Here is a 14,663-nt window from a genome sequence, read left to right as displayed (position 1 = left end):
AAGTGTTTTATATTTTTAAGTTATGTTTTACAATACAATCAGTCTAAACCCCCAAAGATATTTGACTTATTGTCAGACTAATGGAAGTAGAAGAGTATTCACATTTGGAAAGTAACAACGAGTTCATTTTTGACATTCTTGTTGTACAATAACTTAAACGGTTGCTCAATAATCAAGCTAGTTGCAGTAAGGGACAAACAATAGTTAAGTTTTAGAGAATTCCACCTGGCAGACTGAACTCGGGGACACACTGCTCTTTGGATGACCGTCGCTCAGTTTTGACGTCACACCTGGGGTCCTCCATGAACGGAAGTCTCCACGTGAGTGTATCAACAGCATGATGGCTCGCATGTAAATCCTGGACTTCTTGAAGATTGAAAAACGAGCCGTTTGTGTGTAAAAGAAGGTAACGACACTTAAAGTCACAAACGTTGAGTGTTCGCGGCGACGCGTTAATTGTGTGTTTTCTCCCTGCTACCTTTAACGTTAACTCAATTGTTTTGGCTGCAACTTAGCTCCACTCAATCCATCCTCCGGCTGCAGTTCGACAACACGTCATGGCTGTTTACTGAACCGTGTTTGTCACTTTATATCAGCTTCTCTGTGCTTCTTCTGGCTTCTCTCGTCAGCAGCAGGACTATGGCGACGGTCCGCAAGAAGGTGGACAACCGGATCCGCGTCCAGATAGAGAATGGAGTCGCTCTGCAGCATCGGACCATATATGTGGTGGTGGGAGATCGCGGGAGAGATCAGGTAATCTTACCCTATTCGTTCTCTTAGTCAAATTGATAATTTGTTTGTCTTTACAATAGGAATGGAGCCAATTAAATCTGCCCATGTTCCAGGTTGTCATTCTACATCACATGCTGTCTAAAGCCGCCGTCAAAGCACGGCCTTCTGTGCTCTGGTGCTACAAAAAAGACCTGGGATTCAGCAGGTGAGTGTCGGCTCGTCTCAGAGGATTGGCTGTTTGTCATTTATTGTATCAAAAAAGGAGAAGGGTGTTTTCTAATTTGTCAAAAAAAATGTCCTGAACAGCAATCGGAAGAAGCGCATGAGACAGCTGCAGAAGAAGATTAAAACCGGCACATTGAACCTGAATCAGGATGACCCGTTTGAACTCTTCATCGCCGCAACCACCATCCGATACTGTTACTACAACGAGACGCACAAGATCCTGGGAAACACCTACGGCATGTGCGTCCTGCAGGTGGGTTTCTCTTCTTTGGCTGTATAACCAGTGGCTCCCAGCATGCATCAGAGCACCGAGGTCGGGAACCACTGCTGCAGGCTTAAGTTGATGCAGCCAATGCATTAGATTCTTCAGCGCTTTTGTTTTCCATCTCAAACAGGACTTTGAAGCTCTCACTCCCAACCTCTTGGCGAGAACTGTGGAGACTGTGGAAGGAGGTGGTATAGTGGTTATTCTCTTAAGGACAATGAACTCTCTCAAGCAGCTGTACACTATGACTATGGTAAGCCTAGATCCCCGGTTCCAACGCCACACAGGTCAAACGCAGATTGCTCGAGTTAATTGTGGCTTGTTTTCTTCCAGGATGTGCACTCTCGATACCGGACTGAGGCCCATCAGGATGTAGTGGGAAGGTTCAATGAGAGGTCAGTGCTCCTCTGGGTTTCCTGGAAGTCGGGGCATTTGCAGCCAGCAGTTTAAAAACAATCTCTTCATTTTGTTCCACTCTTTTCTAGATTCATCCTGTCACTTGCATCCTGCAAAAACTGTGTTGTCATTGATGACCAACTCAACGTCCTGCCAATCTCCAGCCACATGGCAAACATCAAGCCCATTCCTCCAAAGACCCAGGTATTTCTATTGGAGTAGAGACGACTATTCCTTCAGTCAATTAGTTGATCAACAAATTGAGTATGATAATCCACTTTTTTTATTTTCATTAAAGTAACATATCAAGCAAAAATTAAGAACATTTACTTTTTTCAGTGGCTCCCGTCTGACAATTTTCTGATTCTCCTCTGTTTGTCATTTTAATGTCTTTACTAAACATGAATAGTTTACTTGTTTGTCTGCTGTCAGCACCCTGATTTCTGACTAGTTGACTCTTTCAGGAGGACGGTTTGTCTCCACGAGAACAAGAGCTGAAAGATCTGAAGGAGTCTCTTCAGGACACTCAGCCTGTGGGTGTCTTGGTGGACTGCTGCAGGACCATGGACCAGGTCAGGACCACTCACTTGAGAGCCTTTAAACATTTACCACGTATAACAGTCGATGAATGCACCAGTAAGAAGAGTAGCATCAATAAATAACTTTCAGTTATTCACTAATGTATCGTTCCAAGGCTAAAGGAGTGCTGAAGTTCATTGAGGCGATCTCAGAGAAGACTCTGAGGACCACCGTGGCTCTGACCGCTGCCCGTGGTCGAGGCAAGTCTGCAGCTCTGGGGCTGGCTGTTGCTGGGGCTGTGGCTTTTGGGTACATACTAGATTTTAGAACGTCTTATAAAGAAATCATCATATTTTGTCTATTACATTGTCTTACATTTCTGCTAATAACGGCCTGACCTTCTTTACAGCTACTCCAATATCTTTGTAACCTCACCGAGCCCAGACAACCTCCATACGATGTTTGAATTCATCTTCAAAGGCTTTGATTCTCTGCAGTATCAGGTAAGCTTCCTGAGACTCTTCCCTGTATCAGCGACGGTACATTCATGTTGTTGGCACGCTTCAGTTTATCTCCCCGTTTGCATTTGTAGGAGCATCTCGACTATGAAATCATCCAGTCTCTTAATCCAGACTTTAACAAAGCCGTGGTGCGTGTGAACATCTTCAAAGAGCACCGGCAGACCATTCAGGTAAACAATATCAGGCTGCTCTTCTCCGTTTTCTGTTGTTGTGATTAGTTGGGGAAATATTCGTGTCTGACCTTCCCGTTGTTGCAAACAGTACATCCACCCAGGTGATGCAGTGAAGCTGGGCCAGGCTGAACTGCTGGTCATTGATGAGGCTGCAGCCATTCCTCTTCCTCTGGTTAAGAAACTGCTGGGGCCTTATCTGGTTTTCATGGCTTCCACCATCAATGGGTCAGTAATGGGACTAGATGCAGTTTAATGGCACACTTCTTTTGTCCAAATAACATTATATTTAAGGAAACCGTGAAAAACGATATAATAATGCGTAATATTTGTTAGAAATTCACAAATTCTTGTTTGTTTGACCAGCAGTCCGAACCCTGAAGGTGATCAGTTTAGTATAATAGAAGATAATAAACAAGAAACAAATAATCACACTGAAACTTCAACCAGTGATTACTATTAATCACTTATTGATATGTTAATATTTCTCTCCATCAATGAATTGCTTCATCACTTCAGCTCTAGCCATTTGCGTTTGTGACCACTGTTTTCTTTTATCTCTGCAGCTACGAAGGCACTGGGCGCTCTCTTTCCCTCAAACTGATCCAGCAGTTGAGGCAGCAGAGTGCAGATAGTCAGCAGAGCACGTCCGCAGAGAACAGAAGCACCAGCACAGAGAGGCTTGCAGCAGGTAAATATCTCAGTGTTTTATTATGTATGTGTTCAGTGTAACCTGGAGCCAGGAGAGGGAAGGGTCCGTGGAATACCCTGCTTTTCACTTTTTCAATTCAATTTTATTTAGAAAGCCCAGTATCACAGATCACAACTTTGCCTCAGAGGGCTTTACCATCTGCGACCTCACATCTGGAAGCAGAAAACTCCCTAAAAGCCATTTTTAACAGGGAGGAAAGGAAGACACCTCAGGGAGAGCAACTGAGGGATCATGTGAACAGAATATACAACATCATAAAATTACAACATAATCAATCCATATCACAGAAATGATGCATATAATGACAGAAGTAATTATAATAGATGACTTATAATAATGTTAGCAGTGGGTGTCAAGTAAGGCCACGGCAACAGGCACAACCACATTCCAGGTGTAACGAAGATCTATAGAAGCCTGCGTGGCAGAACGGTTATAACATGCATTAACAGGGACATGAAATCATCCAGAGGAAGATGAGTCCCCTGGCAGTGTCCATACTCCCACCCTGTAGCTCTGGGCCAATAGAAACTCTGATATGCTTGTGACACATCACATCAATCTGTCATTATTCAGTCACTTTCTCGGGGCGCAACAAACCGTTCCTGCTGCTGCTTAGCCTCGCTCAATAGCCATCTAGCTAGCTGGCGAGCATGGAGAAATATTTGAGTAAGTCCACATCATCAAGTGATGCCATTTGGATCAAATATGAGACAGTTTTTTTGTCGTATATCTTAAGGTGCTAGCAAACGAAGCCGTGAAACCAGCAACGCTAAACGTGATTGTGAAGCATCTGGAATATCAGGCCAAAACAAAGTGGTTTTAACATGATTCAAATTTAAATTCTATTTATAATTAACAAACAGGTCTGATGTAATTGAAAAGTTTTAAAAAACAAATAGTTGCAATGGCATCTAAGTGTCTAAATACAAAAAGTTTGAGGACTGTATGTATAACCGGGCTGAGAGCTGTTGTCTATGTTCTTGGCAGGAAGTCAAACATATTTTCAGTGGGTGTTGGCCTCCTCCAGGGTTGTTCTCGTGTCACAGAGTCTGTTCATGATGTTCAGGGTTAAGGTCTCAGGGTGCACCTGGTGATAGGATAGTAACCGGTTTGGGGACCTCAGCTTCGCTACTATGCAGATGATGTGGTTCTGTTGATTTCATGAGAACATGAGCATCGGCACCCACTGGTTCAGTGCAGTCGGCTTTGAAGTCGCAGTACCTCTAAGGTCACGTACACACTACAACTTTCCATTGACGGACCTCATTGACTTTGCATGGGCTTGCGTCACATTATGCCGAAATTAATTGTGGGTCGGCTCGGTTTCATCGCTTGCGTTAAAAAAATTTTTTTAAAAAAAAGTCGTGAAAAGTTCTCAGATGCCGACGGATCCGTCACCCAATCAGACCGCGCCTTCCCTCGTCTGGCCCCGGTCCGTCAGCGTACATGCGTGTAGTGTGAATGTGGCCTAAGTCTGAGGCCAAGTTGCCCCATATGAAAGAGGTTGAAGTATCTCTGGGTATTGAATCCCGACTGAGGTTAAATGGGCCGACTGACTGCTGTTTATCTTCTTCCTCTCTCACAGCTCGCTCTCTTTACGAGGTTACTCTGCATGAGTCCATCCGGTATGCTCCAGGAGATGCTGTTGAGAAATGGTTGAATGACCTGCTGTGTCTGGACTGTCTGAACATCCCCCGGCTCATTTCTGGCTGCCCACTTCCACAGACCTGTGACCTGTATCCTTCATTAAAGGTTTAATGTTACTTTAAGTCTAGACCAGGCCTCATACCCGATGCACGTCATGGAGGCAAAACATTTTTGCACATAAATTCAGCTGTATCTACAAATCTATATTTATTATAGGGATGCACGATATTGATTTTTTGAAGCCGATACCGATATCGATAACTTTCTGCTCCTCGGGACCGATACCGATACCGATAACCGATAATATTGTTATTCGTTTTTGAATGTATATTCAGATCAAATTCAGGTCAAAAACACTAATGACTAAGCTTAGGTAGATTTAGCATAGCTTTGCCTTTTACCAAACACCTAACCAGATGTATCACAGTGACATGATAATTATTACTATGAACAAAAGAAAGCCAAGAACAGTTTTGACTCTTCAATAAAATGACAATATTTATTTTTTTCAAATAAATATGTAAGTGAGTCAGTCAGTCAATGACAACTTTCCCTGAGCAGCATGGGATATGCACACACAAGTGCTGCTACATTAAACTGTTGGTCCTGATCCACACAGAAATGTAAACTACGGTAATAGGCAGAAATATCAGCAAAGCAACAGCCACTACTGCGGATGTGATCCCCTCCATTCAAGCGCTGACGCGACTGCTAAAACAAACGTTACCAACAGACCACGGAGTGAAAACATCAAAGGAAACCCCGTTAAAAGCAGTGGAAACGCGTTTTGGTGACATCGAGGAAAAGCCACTGTATTATCTCTCAACTATATTGGACCCGAGGTACAAGGACCGCTACTTCACCCGTGCATCAAAACGCTAAGCTACGGGCTCGCTGCTTCTTTAGCGGCGCCGGCGTCTTCATACGCTTTTAACACACCGTCGTAGCGATGGTGATGTGCGAGGTGACTTTTAAGGTTGGATGTATTAAAGCTCGATGCCTTTTTCCCTCCTCTTGGAACTTCTGCATTGCATTTGTTACAAATGGCAAGCGATTCAGTTTCCTCAGAAACTTTGAAGTAGTCCCACATTACAGACGCCATGCGTGTTTGTTTACTAGTCTTCCTCCTCCACTCGCTCGCAGCCTCTACGTCACAGCCAGGCATGAGAAGGGAGCGCTCGATTTGTGGATTAACTCCCTCCTCCGAAACCTGTGATACCACAGTAACCACATCACATGCTAAACGGGAGGCGCCTAGAAAAAAACTAACGTCCCTCATCCCAATCCACCCGTATGACTGTTTTAACACAAACATCCTATCTTCGGATTATCGGAGGTATTAATAATTGTATCGGATTTATCGGGTTGACGTCATAATTCCTATTATCGGGCCGATAATTATCGGTCCGATAATTATCGTGCATCCCTAATTTATTATGTTGTTATCCATATTATATTATGACTTTAATGACATACAATTACTTTTCAGACCCATGCAGTATTAATTATGTAATGATCTGCATATATGTACCATTTGAAAATACAACATTTTTAAAATATTGGAGCTGAACAGAATATTATGTGAATCTAATCAGATCATGATGTATGAATTGCAGCATATTCAATCGTTATTTGTAATAGTTAATATGAATTATTTTGTCAGTCACACTGTAAATCATGCATCTAAATGCTTCACTGATTTGTCTGAGAGCAACATGCTGCTACCCACAATATGGAAGACAAAAGCACAACAAGTTGTAGTGTCTTCTGCTGTTGTCCTTTACCCACACTGTCCAGATACTATGTGAACAGAGACACGCTGTTCTGTTACCACAAGGCGTCGGAGGCTTTCCTGCAGAGGTTGATGGCCCTCTACGTGGCATCACACTACAAGGTGATATTATTAGTTTGTGTTCATGTAAATTGCTTTACCTCCAGGAGCATAATGTCCTACATACAGTCTGTGTCATCACTGTATGTATTCACTGGCTTAAACCTTTTTTGGGGGGCGATTCCAGAATTCACCAAACGACCTACAGATGTTGTCTGATGCTCCGGCCCATCATCTCTTCTGTCTCCTGCCGCCCGTTCCTCCCACGCAGAACTCACTACCTGAGGTCCTCGCTGTGGTGCAGGTAGGTCACCCCAGCGTCCTCATGAAACAAGAGCGAAGGCCATTCCATGCATTTGCATTCAATGCTTATGGACTTACTGTATTTGTTCTTCTTTGCTTCTTCCCTGACCCTCAGGTGTGCCTGGAGGGAGAAATATCTCGGCAGTCCATCCTAAACAGTCTGTCGAGAGGAAAGAAGGCCTCTGGTGACCTCATTCCCTGGACTGTGTCAGAACAGGTAAACACTGGTCACTAAGCTTTAGGCAAAATCATTACAGCTCAGGTTTCCACAGTGCGAACATAAAATCCTCTGCTCCTTTCTTTGTAGTTCCAAGACCCAGAGTTCGGCGGCCTCTCTGGAGCCAGAGTGGTGCGAATTGCTGTAAATCCAGACTACCAAGGGGTAAGAGCTTGCAGAGGCTTGGCATGTTTGTCCAGTTTTTTTTTTAAGTAACCTGGATGTAGTTTATGTAACTGGTTTTCAACCACTAGATGGGCTACGGCTCCAGAGCTCTCCAACTGCTGCAGATGTACTATGAGGGCAAGTTTCCCACCATGGATGAGACGACACACTCCAGTCACAATGAGATCACCTCCGTCAGCAGTGAGGTAATCCAAGTAAATGTGTTCAGATATATTTAAAAGATGCCATTTCCTCACATGAAGTGTAACTAGAGTATAAATGCAATGTGGAGATAAGTTGAGGCAGGAGCCCTGTCGTCTTTTATTTAATGCAGGCTGTCAGTCTGCTGGAGGAGGTGATCACTCCCCGGAAGGAGCTCCCTCCTCTGCTACTGAAGCTGAGTGAGAGGAGAGCAGAGAGACTGGACTATTTAGGAGTATCCTTTGGCCTCACAACACAGCTGCTCAAGTAAGTTTCCTTCAATATGGGGGAAGGGGGGCATAATATTTTTGTAAATTCAGAAATGTAAGGATTTTTTTTTTTTTTTGCCACCTGCAGGTTCTGGAGGAAAGGGGGTTATACGCCAGTTTACTTAAGACAAACACCTGTAAGTATGAGAACAGCTTCTAGTTTGTTTGTGGACATTGTGCTGTTATCACAGACTGTGGTTGTCTCTAGAATGACCTGACGGGAGAACACTCCTGCGTGATGCTGAAGGAGCTGAACACAGACGAAGCCCCAGAGCAGAGCCAGTGGCTGTCTGCCTTCTGGAAAGGTACACTTCCACTACTTTTCCTGCACCACCTTGGGAGATCTGGTTTGTTTCAACTTGGTATAGTTTGGTTGAACAGTTTTTCTTTTTCAGATTTCCGTCGGCGCTTCCTATCTCTCCTCTCCTACCAGTTCAGCAGCTTCCACCCGAGCCTGTCACTCAGCATCCTACAGGACAAGAAGTCCAAGGGGGACTCCAGCAGTAAGACTATTAACTAACCTGATCAGATTTCTCTCTGCATTTCACAGACCTGGTCTGACTTTTCTTTGACCTTCACAGTGCTGACCAGTGCCGAGTTGGCGTCCCATTTCAGCCCTTACGACCTCAAACGTCTGGAGTTGTATTCAAGAAGCATGGTGGACTACCACCTAATCATGGACCTGGTGCCCACAGTGGCTCGCATGTTTTTCCTCAAGCAGCTCGGTGATATCTCTCTCTCAGCCGCACAGTGTGTACGTTTCCCCATTGGTTGTGTTTTTCTCTTTGTGGTGAATACAGTGTTATTGTCAGTTGTTGATTGTGCCTGTTCTTTCCTAGGCGTTGCTGCTGGGTATAGGGTTACAGCACAAAACGGTCGATCAGCTAGAAAAGGAAATTGAACTTCCAAGCTCGCAGCTCATGGGCCTCTTCAACCGTCTGATCCGGAAATTGGTGCAAGTAAGTATATGCCTTAATAACTTTCAAAACTGCCTTTTTAAAGCAAGATTAATACTTGTAATGCGTTTATTATTGTAGGTCTTCACCAGACTTCAAGAAAAAGCTATTGAGGCACAGATGGTGACCAATAAGGACGTTTCCATGGAGCCCATAGTCAGAAGCCTCAATGATGATCTGGTATGTGGTCAACAATTTTGATAGTCAATCCACCATCTGTTAGTTATCAAGCAAATTCTGAGCATTTGCTGGTTTCAGCTTCTTGTGAGAGAATGTGTTTTTATATAATCGTAAATTCAATATTTTTGGAGCCGTTTGTCGGCAAAGATTACACATTTGAAAACACCACCATGATCCCTTCCAATTTGTAATGGTTGTTTTTGTTTTTTCACAATTGTGACATTTGATAAACCTGAATGAACTAATGAAATAATTATCAGATATATTAAAAACATTACTTTTACTTTTATGATGCGATTGTTTGACAAAAAATGTTGAATAATGTTTCTGTTACTGACAGAATGAAGCTGCTAAGGAGTTTGAGGAGAAACACAAGCAGGATGTAGAGAAAGTGAAGGACATGGATATGGAAGAGTGAGTATGAGGTTAATTGTGTTTTAAGCATTTTGAATTTTAAAATGTACAGGGCCTTATTAGTCGAGTTATGATTTCCTTCCCATTTACAGGTACAAGATCCGTGGAGCTGATGAGGAATGGGACCAGGTGTTGAAGAAAGCCGGGAACACTGCTCTCATCAGCATCAAGAGGTGCAGTGACATTCAAGCTCTTTACCAAAACTGTAGTTGTTTGGTTGTTGTAGAAGCTGTAACTATGTCCTCCATCCAACAGTGACAAGAAGAGGAAGTATGAGGCGTCAAACGCCAAAGCAAGCAATGGGGCTCCTGAGCACGGGAAAGTAAAAAAGAAGGCGACGCAACCTGGAAAGTTCGGGAAGAGAAAAGAAAAGCATGGCAAATTTGGAAAGAGGGCGTGACTGTAAACACAGCTGCATTGATGGGACAGTGTGGGCACAAAGAAGCGTGAACATTATCTGTAACTTGGAGAACTTTGGATAATTTCACCGAAGTGCACCCAAAAGACTGGATGTGTGTTGATGTTTTATTTTAATTTTTTTTACATTCTGCTCTCCAAATACACCTGCATTTCTACAGTATGTCATGATGTTTTGCTGCTTTGATTGATGTGTGCTACACTGCACAGACACTGTATATCAGCAGAAAACAACATACTTACAGTACTAAACAGGTATCCTTTACTTTCAGTTATAAAAAACAGTTTCCATAGTGTTTTATTATAAAAAGTAAATGGTGAGGTTTTTTAAACGGAAATTTGAGGTATATGATTGGCTGTTTGTTCCACTGAGCGGGTCACTGGAACACCTGAGGCTTTAAATCAATCCACTTCTGTTTGAGCTGCTGCTTCACGGTGTCCGGTGCGAAGATACAGTCTATGGCCTGCTGGGAAAGGTTCCATACAGCTTCACGACTGAGCCCAAATGTGGAAGCTGCCAGCTGATATTCCTGAGACAAGTTTGTACTGAAGACTCCCTTATCATCGGTCTGTAATGTGACAAAGAATAAAAATCATTAATTGCAAAATTCGACCAGCAAGTCATTATCACCAAATCTTCTAGAAACCCTGATGTCTGCCGTCAGTGGTGGAACGAACTCCCGACCAATGTCAGGACAGCAGAGTCATTTGCCATCTTCCGAAAAAGGCTCAAGACTCACCTGTTTAGACTTCACCTCGACTCTACATAGCATGGTTCACTAACACAAAACTCGTATTAAAAATGCCTTAAGCCTCGGTTATGCTTCCGCGTAGTGATCGCGCAATGGCCACGCAGTTGCTTGGAGACCGTGATGGTTCTGCGTTGGGTTTACGTGTCGAAATGCAATTCAATGCCACACCGGTAGAGGGCGCTATGTTTTTTGTAAAGACCGACCGAGACTATGCCATAAGACATTTTAAGATAGTAAGCTATGAAGCAATAGTATGCTAAGTCATAAAAACTAATTTTATAAAATAATATATTGTTTAATAATATAAAGCTCCCAGTAGAGTGTACAATGAAATTATTAGTATAGTAATCTATAAAAAGTCATGTCACAAAAAGTCATAGTATATTGTACAATGAAAGTCATAGTATAGTAATGCAATAAAATGCTTTATACGTGTCAAACTAAGAAGAAAATATAATATTGGCATCAGTACTGAAACTGCTACTTAGCGCAAATCAAATATTTAAAAAGAAAATATGCACTAGACGTAAAAATAAGCTTTAGACTGTGAGGTGTAAAGAAAGGAAACTTACACAAATCACACTTGGATGTCCCATCTGGTACCAGTATTTGAAGTGATGTTTAGAATAACACGGTACAGTTTGTCCTTTGACGTTTGATGTCAGGCAAAGCTCTGTAAGGAAAAGAAACGTTTAGAAATAATAATGTAAAAAAACAAGTCAACTTACTGTGCACACAAAACAATGAATCAGTCCATCTCTCTCTTACCTAGAGGTATGTTGTTCTTGACCACTTTGTCAACAAGACCTTGAGATCCACCCACTTCAGGATGCAAGAAGGTGCCGTGACCGATCCTGTCTGGAGGAATATTCAACAGCAAATCGGTCTCCTCCAGCTGTGTTGGTACCTGCAACCATTTTTGTTGTAATGTCAGATCGCTCACAGACAATGTGACCACAGATATTGAATAACTATAAATGTTATGGTCGTACTTCTGAGAGGTGCAGTGACAACTTCAGCCCACAGTTCTTGGCCCTCTGCAGGGCAGGAAGTAGATCTTTGCCATGGCCAACCTTAACATGAAACTGCATTAAGTAACAGGAAGTATTGTGACAAAATCCAGATGCAGTTCATCCAACTGGTGGAAAAACACTTCTTATATTTAATCTGAACGGATTATATATTTAATCTGGATCATTTTGATTTGATTTATTAAAGTGTGGAATTTCATTTGTGACACTAAAAAAAAATCTATATCTTTTTGACTAAAAATAATCCATCACACTGCGATATGTCACACCCATTTCCAGAAAACCTAATCAAATTTTACCGCAGTTAACCGAATTACGCTTCAATGCTTTTAACCTACATTATGTCATCTTCATTAATGTATAGAAAACAATTATATTGCATTGTAAGAGTACTCCTTCTGAATATACTGTGACCTCTAAGAAGTTCTTGTCTTATTTTACTTATGCGTATCTAACTGATAATATATTAATGGGTGTTTTAGAAATAAGTCGATCACCTGAAAGAGGAAGAAAATGTTGATACCGAGATCCAAGGGACTATATTTGCAACAGCAGTTTTTCTTGGCACACAAAAAGCAACTGAGCTCCATCGTACTGGGATAAGTCAAAACCATCATCAGAAAACCTCACCAAATAGTGTTTTTAAACTGTTATTTTGACTGACCGTTGGATCTCCACTGAGGTCAAGTCCCAACACTAAACCATCAGAGGACAGCATGAACTCCTCAGCAAGCTTAACCGTCTCCATGGCAACTTCAGTTCCATTCCTGCGGTCAATCGCCACCAGAAACCTTCAGGAAATGGACACATTCAAAACCATGCACGACTGTGGTCAGCTCTCAAGTTACTGGTTCACCATGGTTAAACACTATGCAGTATTTCGGCGGCCAATGATGGTGGGGATGTGGCCAACACGGCCACATCTCACACTCCCGAGATAAATCACTGGACTTGTTGCAGACTGAAATAATACAGTCTATGCCTACCTCACATCAATGTCCACTCCCTCGCTTTTACACTGTTGGATGGCTTTTAGGACAGTTTCGACATATGTCTTCTTTGTCAATCCTATAGGGAAAACACAATAACAACTTGTAATCCTAATAAATAAATAAAGCATTCCTGACGGTAAATCACTTCATCAAAAATGTTTGGCTCCATGTTGACACCTGTGCTTTTCTCCTCCCTCGGTGTACTCCTCAGCTCTAAATATTTGACACCATCTGCTGCAAACTCCCTGATAACATCTGTAGCCACCTGAGAAGAAAGAAAAGAAACACAGGTTACTGACATTCTGTCAGGTTTTTTTAATAAAATACAGAAAATGCAAATTTTTTGTTAAAAACAACAACAGCAGCAAATCCTCACCAACAGGATGTCCTCCTCCGTGTCCACCAGCCGATGAATGACCTTGAATACCTGAAAACACCTGTGGACATGCGGACCATGTTGCCTTAATGTCTACACGGTTAAAGAGTAACTAAAGCCCCAAACACCGTTTTTCAGGTGAAAACAAAGACATAATCGATACTATGATATAATTAAAATATATTTATGTCATTTTAAATATAAAAACATTAAATATATATATCATTTTTTGGGCAAAATTTCCAAATTTTAAGTAATGTAGCAGATCAACTGTGTCCTACAAATAGGAATTGGTTTGACAGATTTGAAGGAAAAAATTACATTTAAATCCAAAATACCGGTACATACATCGTGCACTCATAGAACTCGAGTTACATCAGGTGAATACTATTTCTTTGAAGTCAGAACTGGGCTTAGTTATTATTTAATAAGGATCCCTCTTCCCACTGTCAAGTCTGCACTTCATTTGTTTCTCCACTGAAAACAAATACACAATTCTAACATTAAAATGATCATATGACGACAAAGTAAGCAAATTGCAAATTCCTATTTGCCACTTATTCACGTATTAAACTTTAAATGAAAAGGCACACGCACTCATCCAGTGTCCTCCGCTGGCCTTTGCCGATAGCAGTCATGTCGTGCTGGATGTTGAGATGCGGCTTTCTGCTGATGAGTTGCTCGATGGTGTTGGAGCTGACGGAGCCGTTGAGGTGAGCGTGAAGCTCCTGGTGACGGGGAAAACGCTGACGTTAGCGCGTCACAAATGTTAACTAACATACATTTCACCGTCTTCAAACTCCTCCGACTCCATTCTCCTCGAAAGATGCATCGATGTATTGGTGACTCACCACTTTTGGCAGCTCCCGATAAAAGACATCGGCCTCGTTATCCATCACAAAGTCAAACAAAGCCCGGACTAATCCGTGAGCCTCGATCCGCTCTCCGCTCCGCCGGCTGTCAACTCCTCGCTGCTGTTTTCAGGCAACATTTCCCTGGAGCACCATCAAGTGCACCCCGAAAATAAGTCCCCAGTACTGCAGTGGATTCACCTCGCTAACGTTCCGCTACTTCATTTACGGCATTTCATTTTTTTTTATGAAACAAAAGAACAAAATACAGATCCAATATACATGGGATAGTATATAGTTGCGCCCCTGAGCCAGGGATATATCACACCAGACAAAAAATAGAATAAAACATACAAATGTCTTAAAGCCTTTTTGTTAGTCGAATTAGAAAGTATTTCACATATTGCTCAACATCTTTCAGGGAAATAATAAAATGTTTTATTATAATCTTTATTATTGCTAAATTTAAATTCATATTAATATCATTATCAATTTTAATAGTTTTACGATATCATCAGTGA

General features: G+C 42.1%; 2 protein-coding genes across 3 annotated transcripts; one reads left to right on the top strand and one right to left on the bottom strand.

The window, feature by feature from the left end:
- Positions 1 to 301: 301 nt before the first annotated feature.
- nat10 (N-acetyltransferase 10) lies at positions 302 to 10,478 on the top strand. Of its 2 annotated transcripts, none has more exons than XM_084016765.1 (29): positions 302 to 406; positions 633 to 753; positions 846 to 937; positions 1,039 to 1,210; positions 1,353 to 1,475; positions 1,556 to 1,617; positions 1,708 to 1,822; positions 2,083 to 2,190; positions 2,313 to 2,446; positions 2,547 to 2,640; positions 2,730 to 2,828; positions 2,920 to 3,056; positions 3,395 to 3,519; positions 5,126 to 5,276; positions 6,985 to 7,081; positions 7,206 to 7,322; positions 7,437 to 7,538; positions 7,629 to 7,703; positions 7,793 to 7,909; positions 8,038 to 8,171; positions 8,262 to 8,310; positions 8,382 to 8,478; positions 8,569 to 8,676; positions 8,755 to 8,927; positions 9,013 to 9,132; positions 9,211 to 9,309; positions 9,650 to 9,723; positions 9,816 to 9,896; positions 9,979 to 10,478. In XM_084016765.1, the coding sequence occupies exons 2-29, from the start codon at positions 640 to 642 to the stop codon at positions 10,121 to 10,123; spliced, it is 3,114 nt and encodes a 1,037-aa protein (XP_083872891.1). In that variant the 5' UTR covers positions 302 to 406; positions 633 to 639; the 3' UTR covers positions 10,124 to 10,478. The 2 variants fall into 2 exon arrangements, with proteins under 2 accessions (XP_083872891.1, XP_083872892.1); XM_084016766.1 differs by having other exon boundaries at positions 319 to 406; positions 630 to 753.
- A 39-nt stretch (positions 10,479 to 10,517) lies between these two features.
- mapda (N6-Methyl-AMP deaminase) lies at positions 10,518 to 14,295 on the bottom strand (the record flags this gene model as incomplete). The annotated part of the gene is made up of 10 exons (XM_084016779.1): positions 14,143 to 14,295; positions 13,889 to 14,019; positions 13,292 to 13,352; positions 13,093 to 13,180; positions 12,910 to 12,991; positions 12,588 to 12,714; positions 11,885 to 11,965; positions 11,661 to 11,799; positions 11,465 to 11,565; positions 10,518 to 10,709 (listed from the first exon to the last, which is right to left on the bottom strand). Exons 1-10 carry the CDS (start codon positions 14,185 to 14,187, stop codon positions 10,518 to 10,520), a joined length of 1,047 nt encoding a protein of 348 aa, XP_083872905.1. The 5' UTR covers positions 14,188 to 14,295.
- Between the last annotated feature and the right edge of the window lie 368 nt (positions 14,296 to 14,663).

This window comes from Eutrigla gurnardus (assembly GCF_963514095.1).
Source record: "Eutrigla gurnardus genome assembly, chromosome: 9".
Lineage (NCBI taxonomy): Eukaryota > Metazoa > Chordata > Actinopteri > Perciformes > Triglidae > Eutrigla > Eutrigla gurnardus.
Note: the sequence above shows the minus strand (reverse complement) of the source record. Positions and strands in the feature narration are given on the sequence as shown.

Excerpts from the sequence above, each read along its gene's own strand:
- nat10 (XM_084016765.1), top strand. The coding sequence starts at position 640 with ATGGCGACGGTCCGCAAGAAGGTGGACAACCGGATCCGCGTCCAGATA. Across the intron at positions 3,057-3,394 it reads ATGGCTTCCACCATCAATGG|CTACGAAGGCACTGGGCGCT; the intron begins GTCAGTAATGGG and ends TTATCTCTGCAG. Across the intron at positions 7,323-7,436 it reads AGGTCCTCGCTGTGGTGCAG|GTGTGCCTGGAGGGAGAAAT; the intron begins GTAGGTCACCCC and ends CCTGACCCTCAG.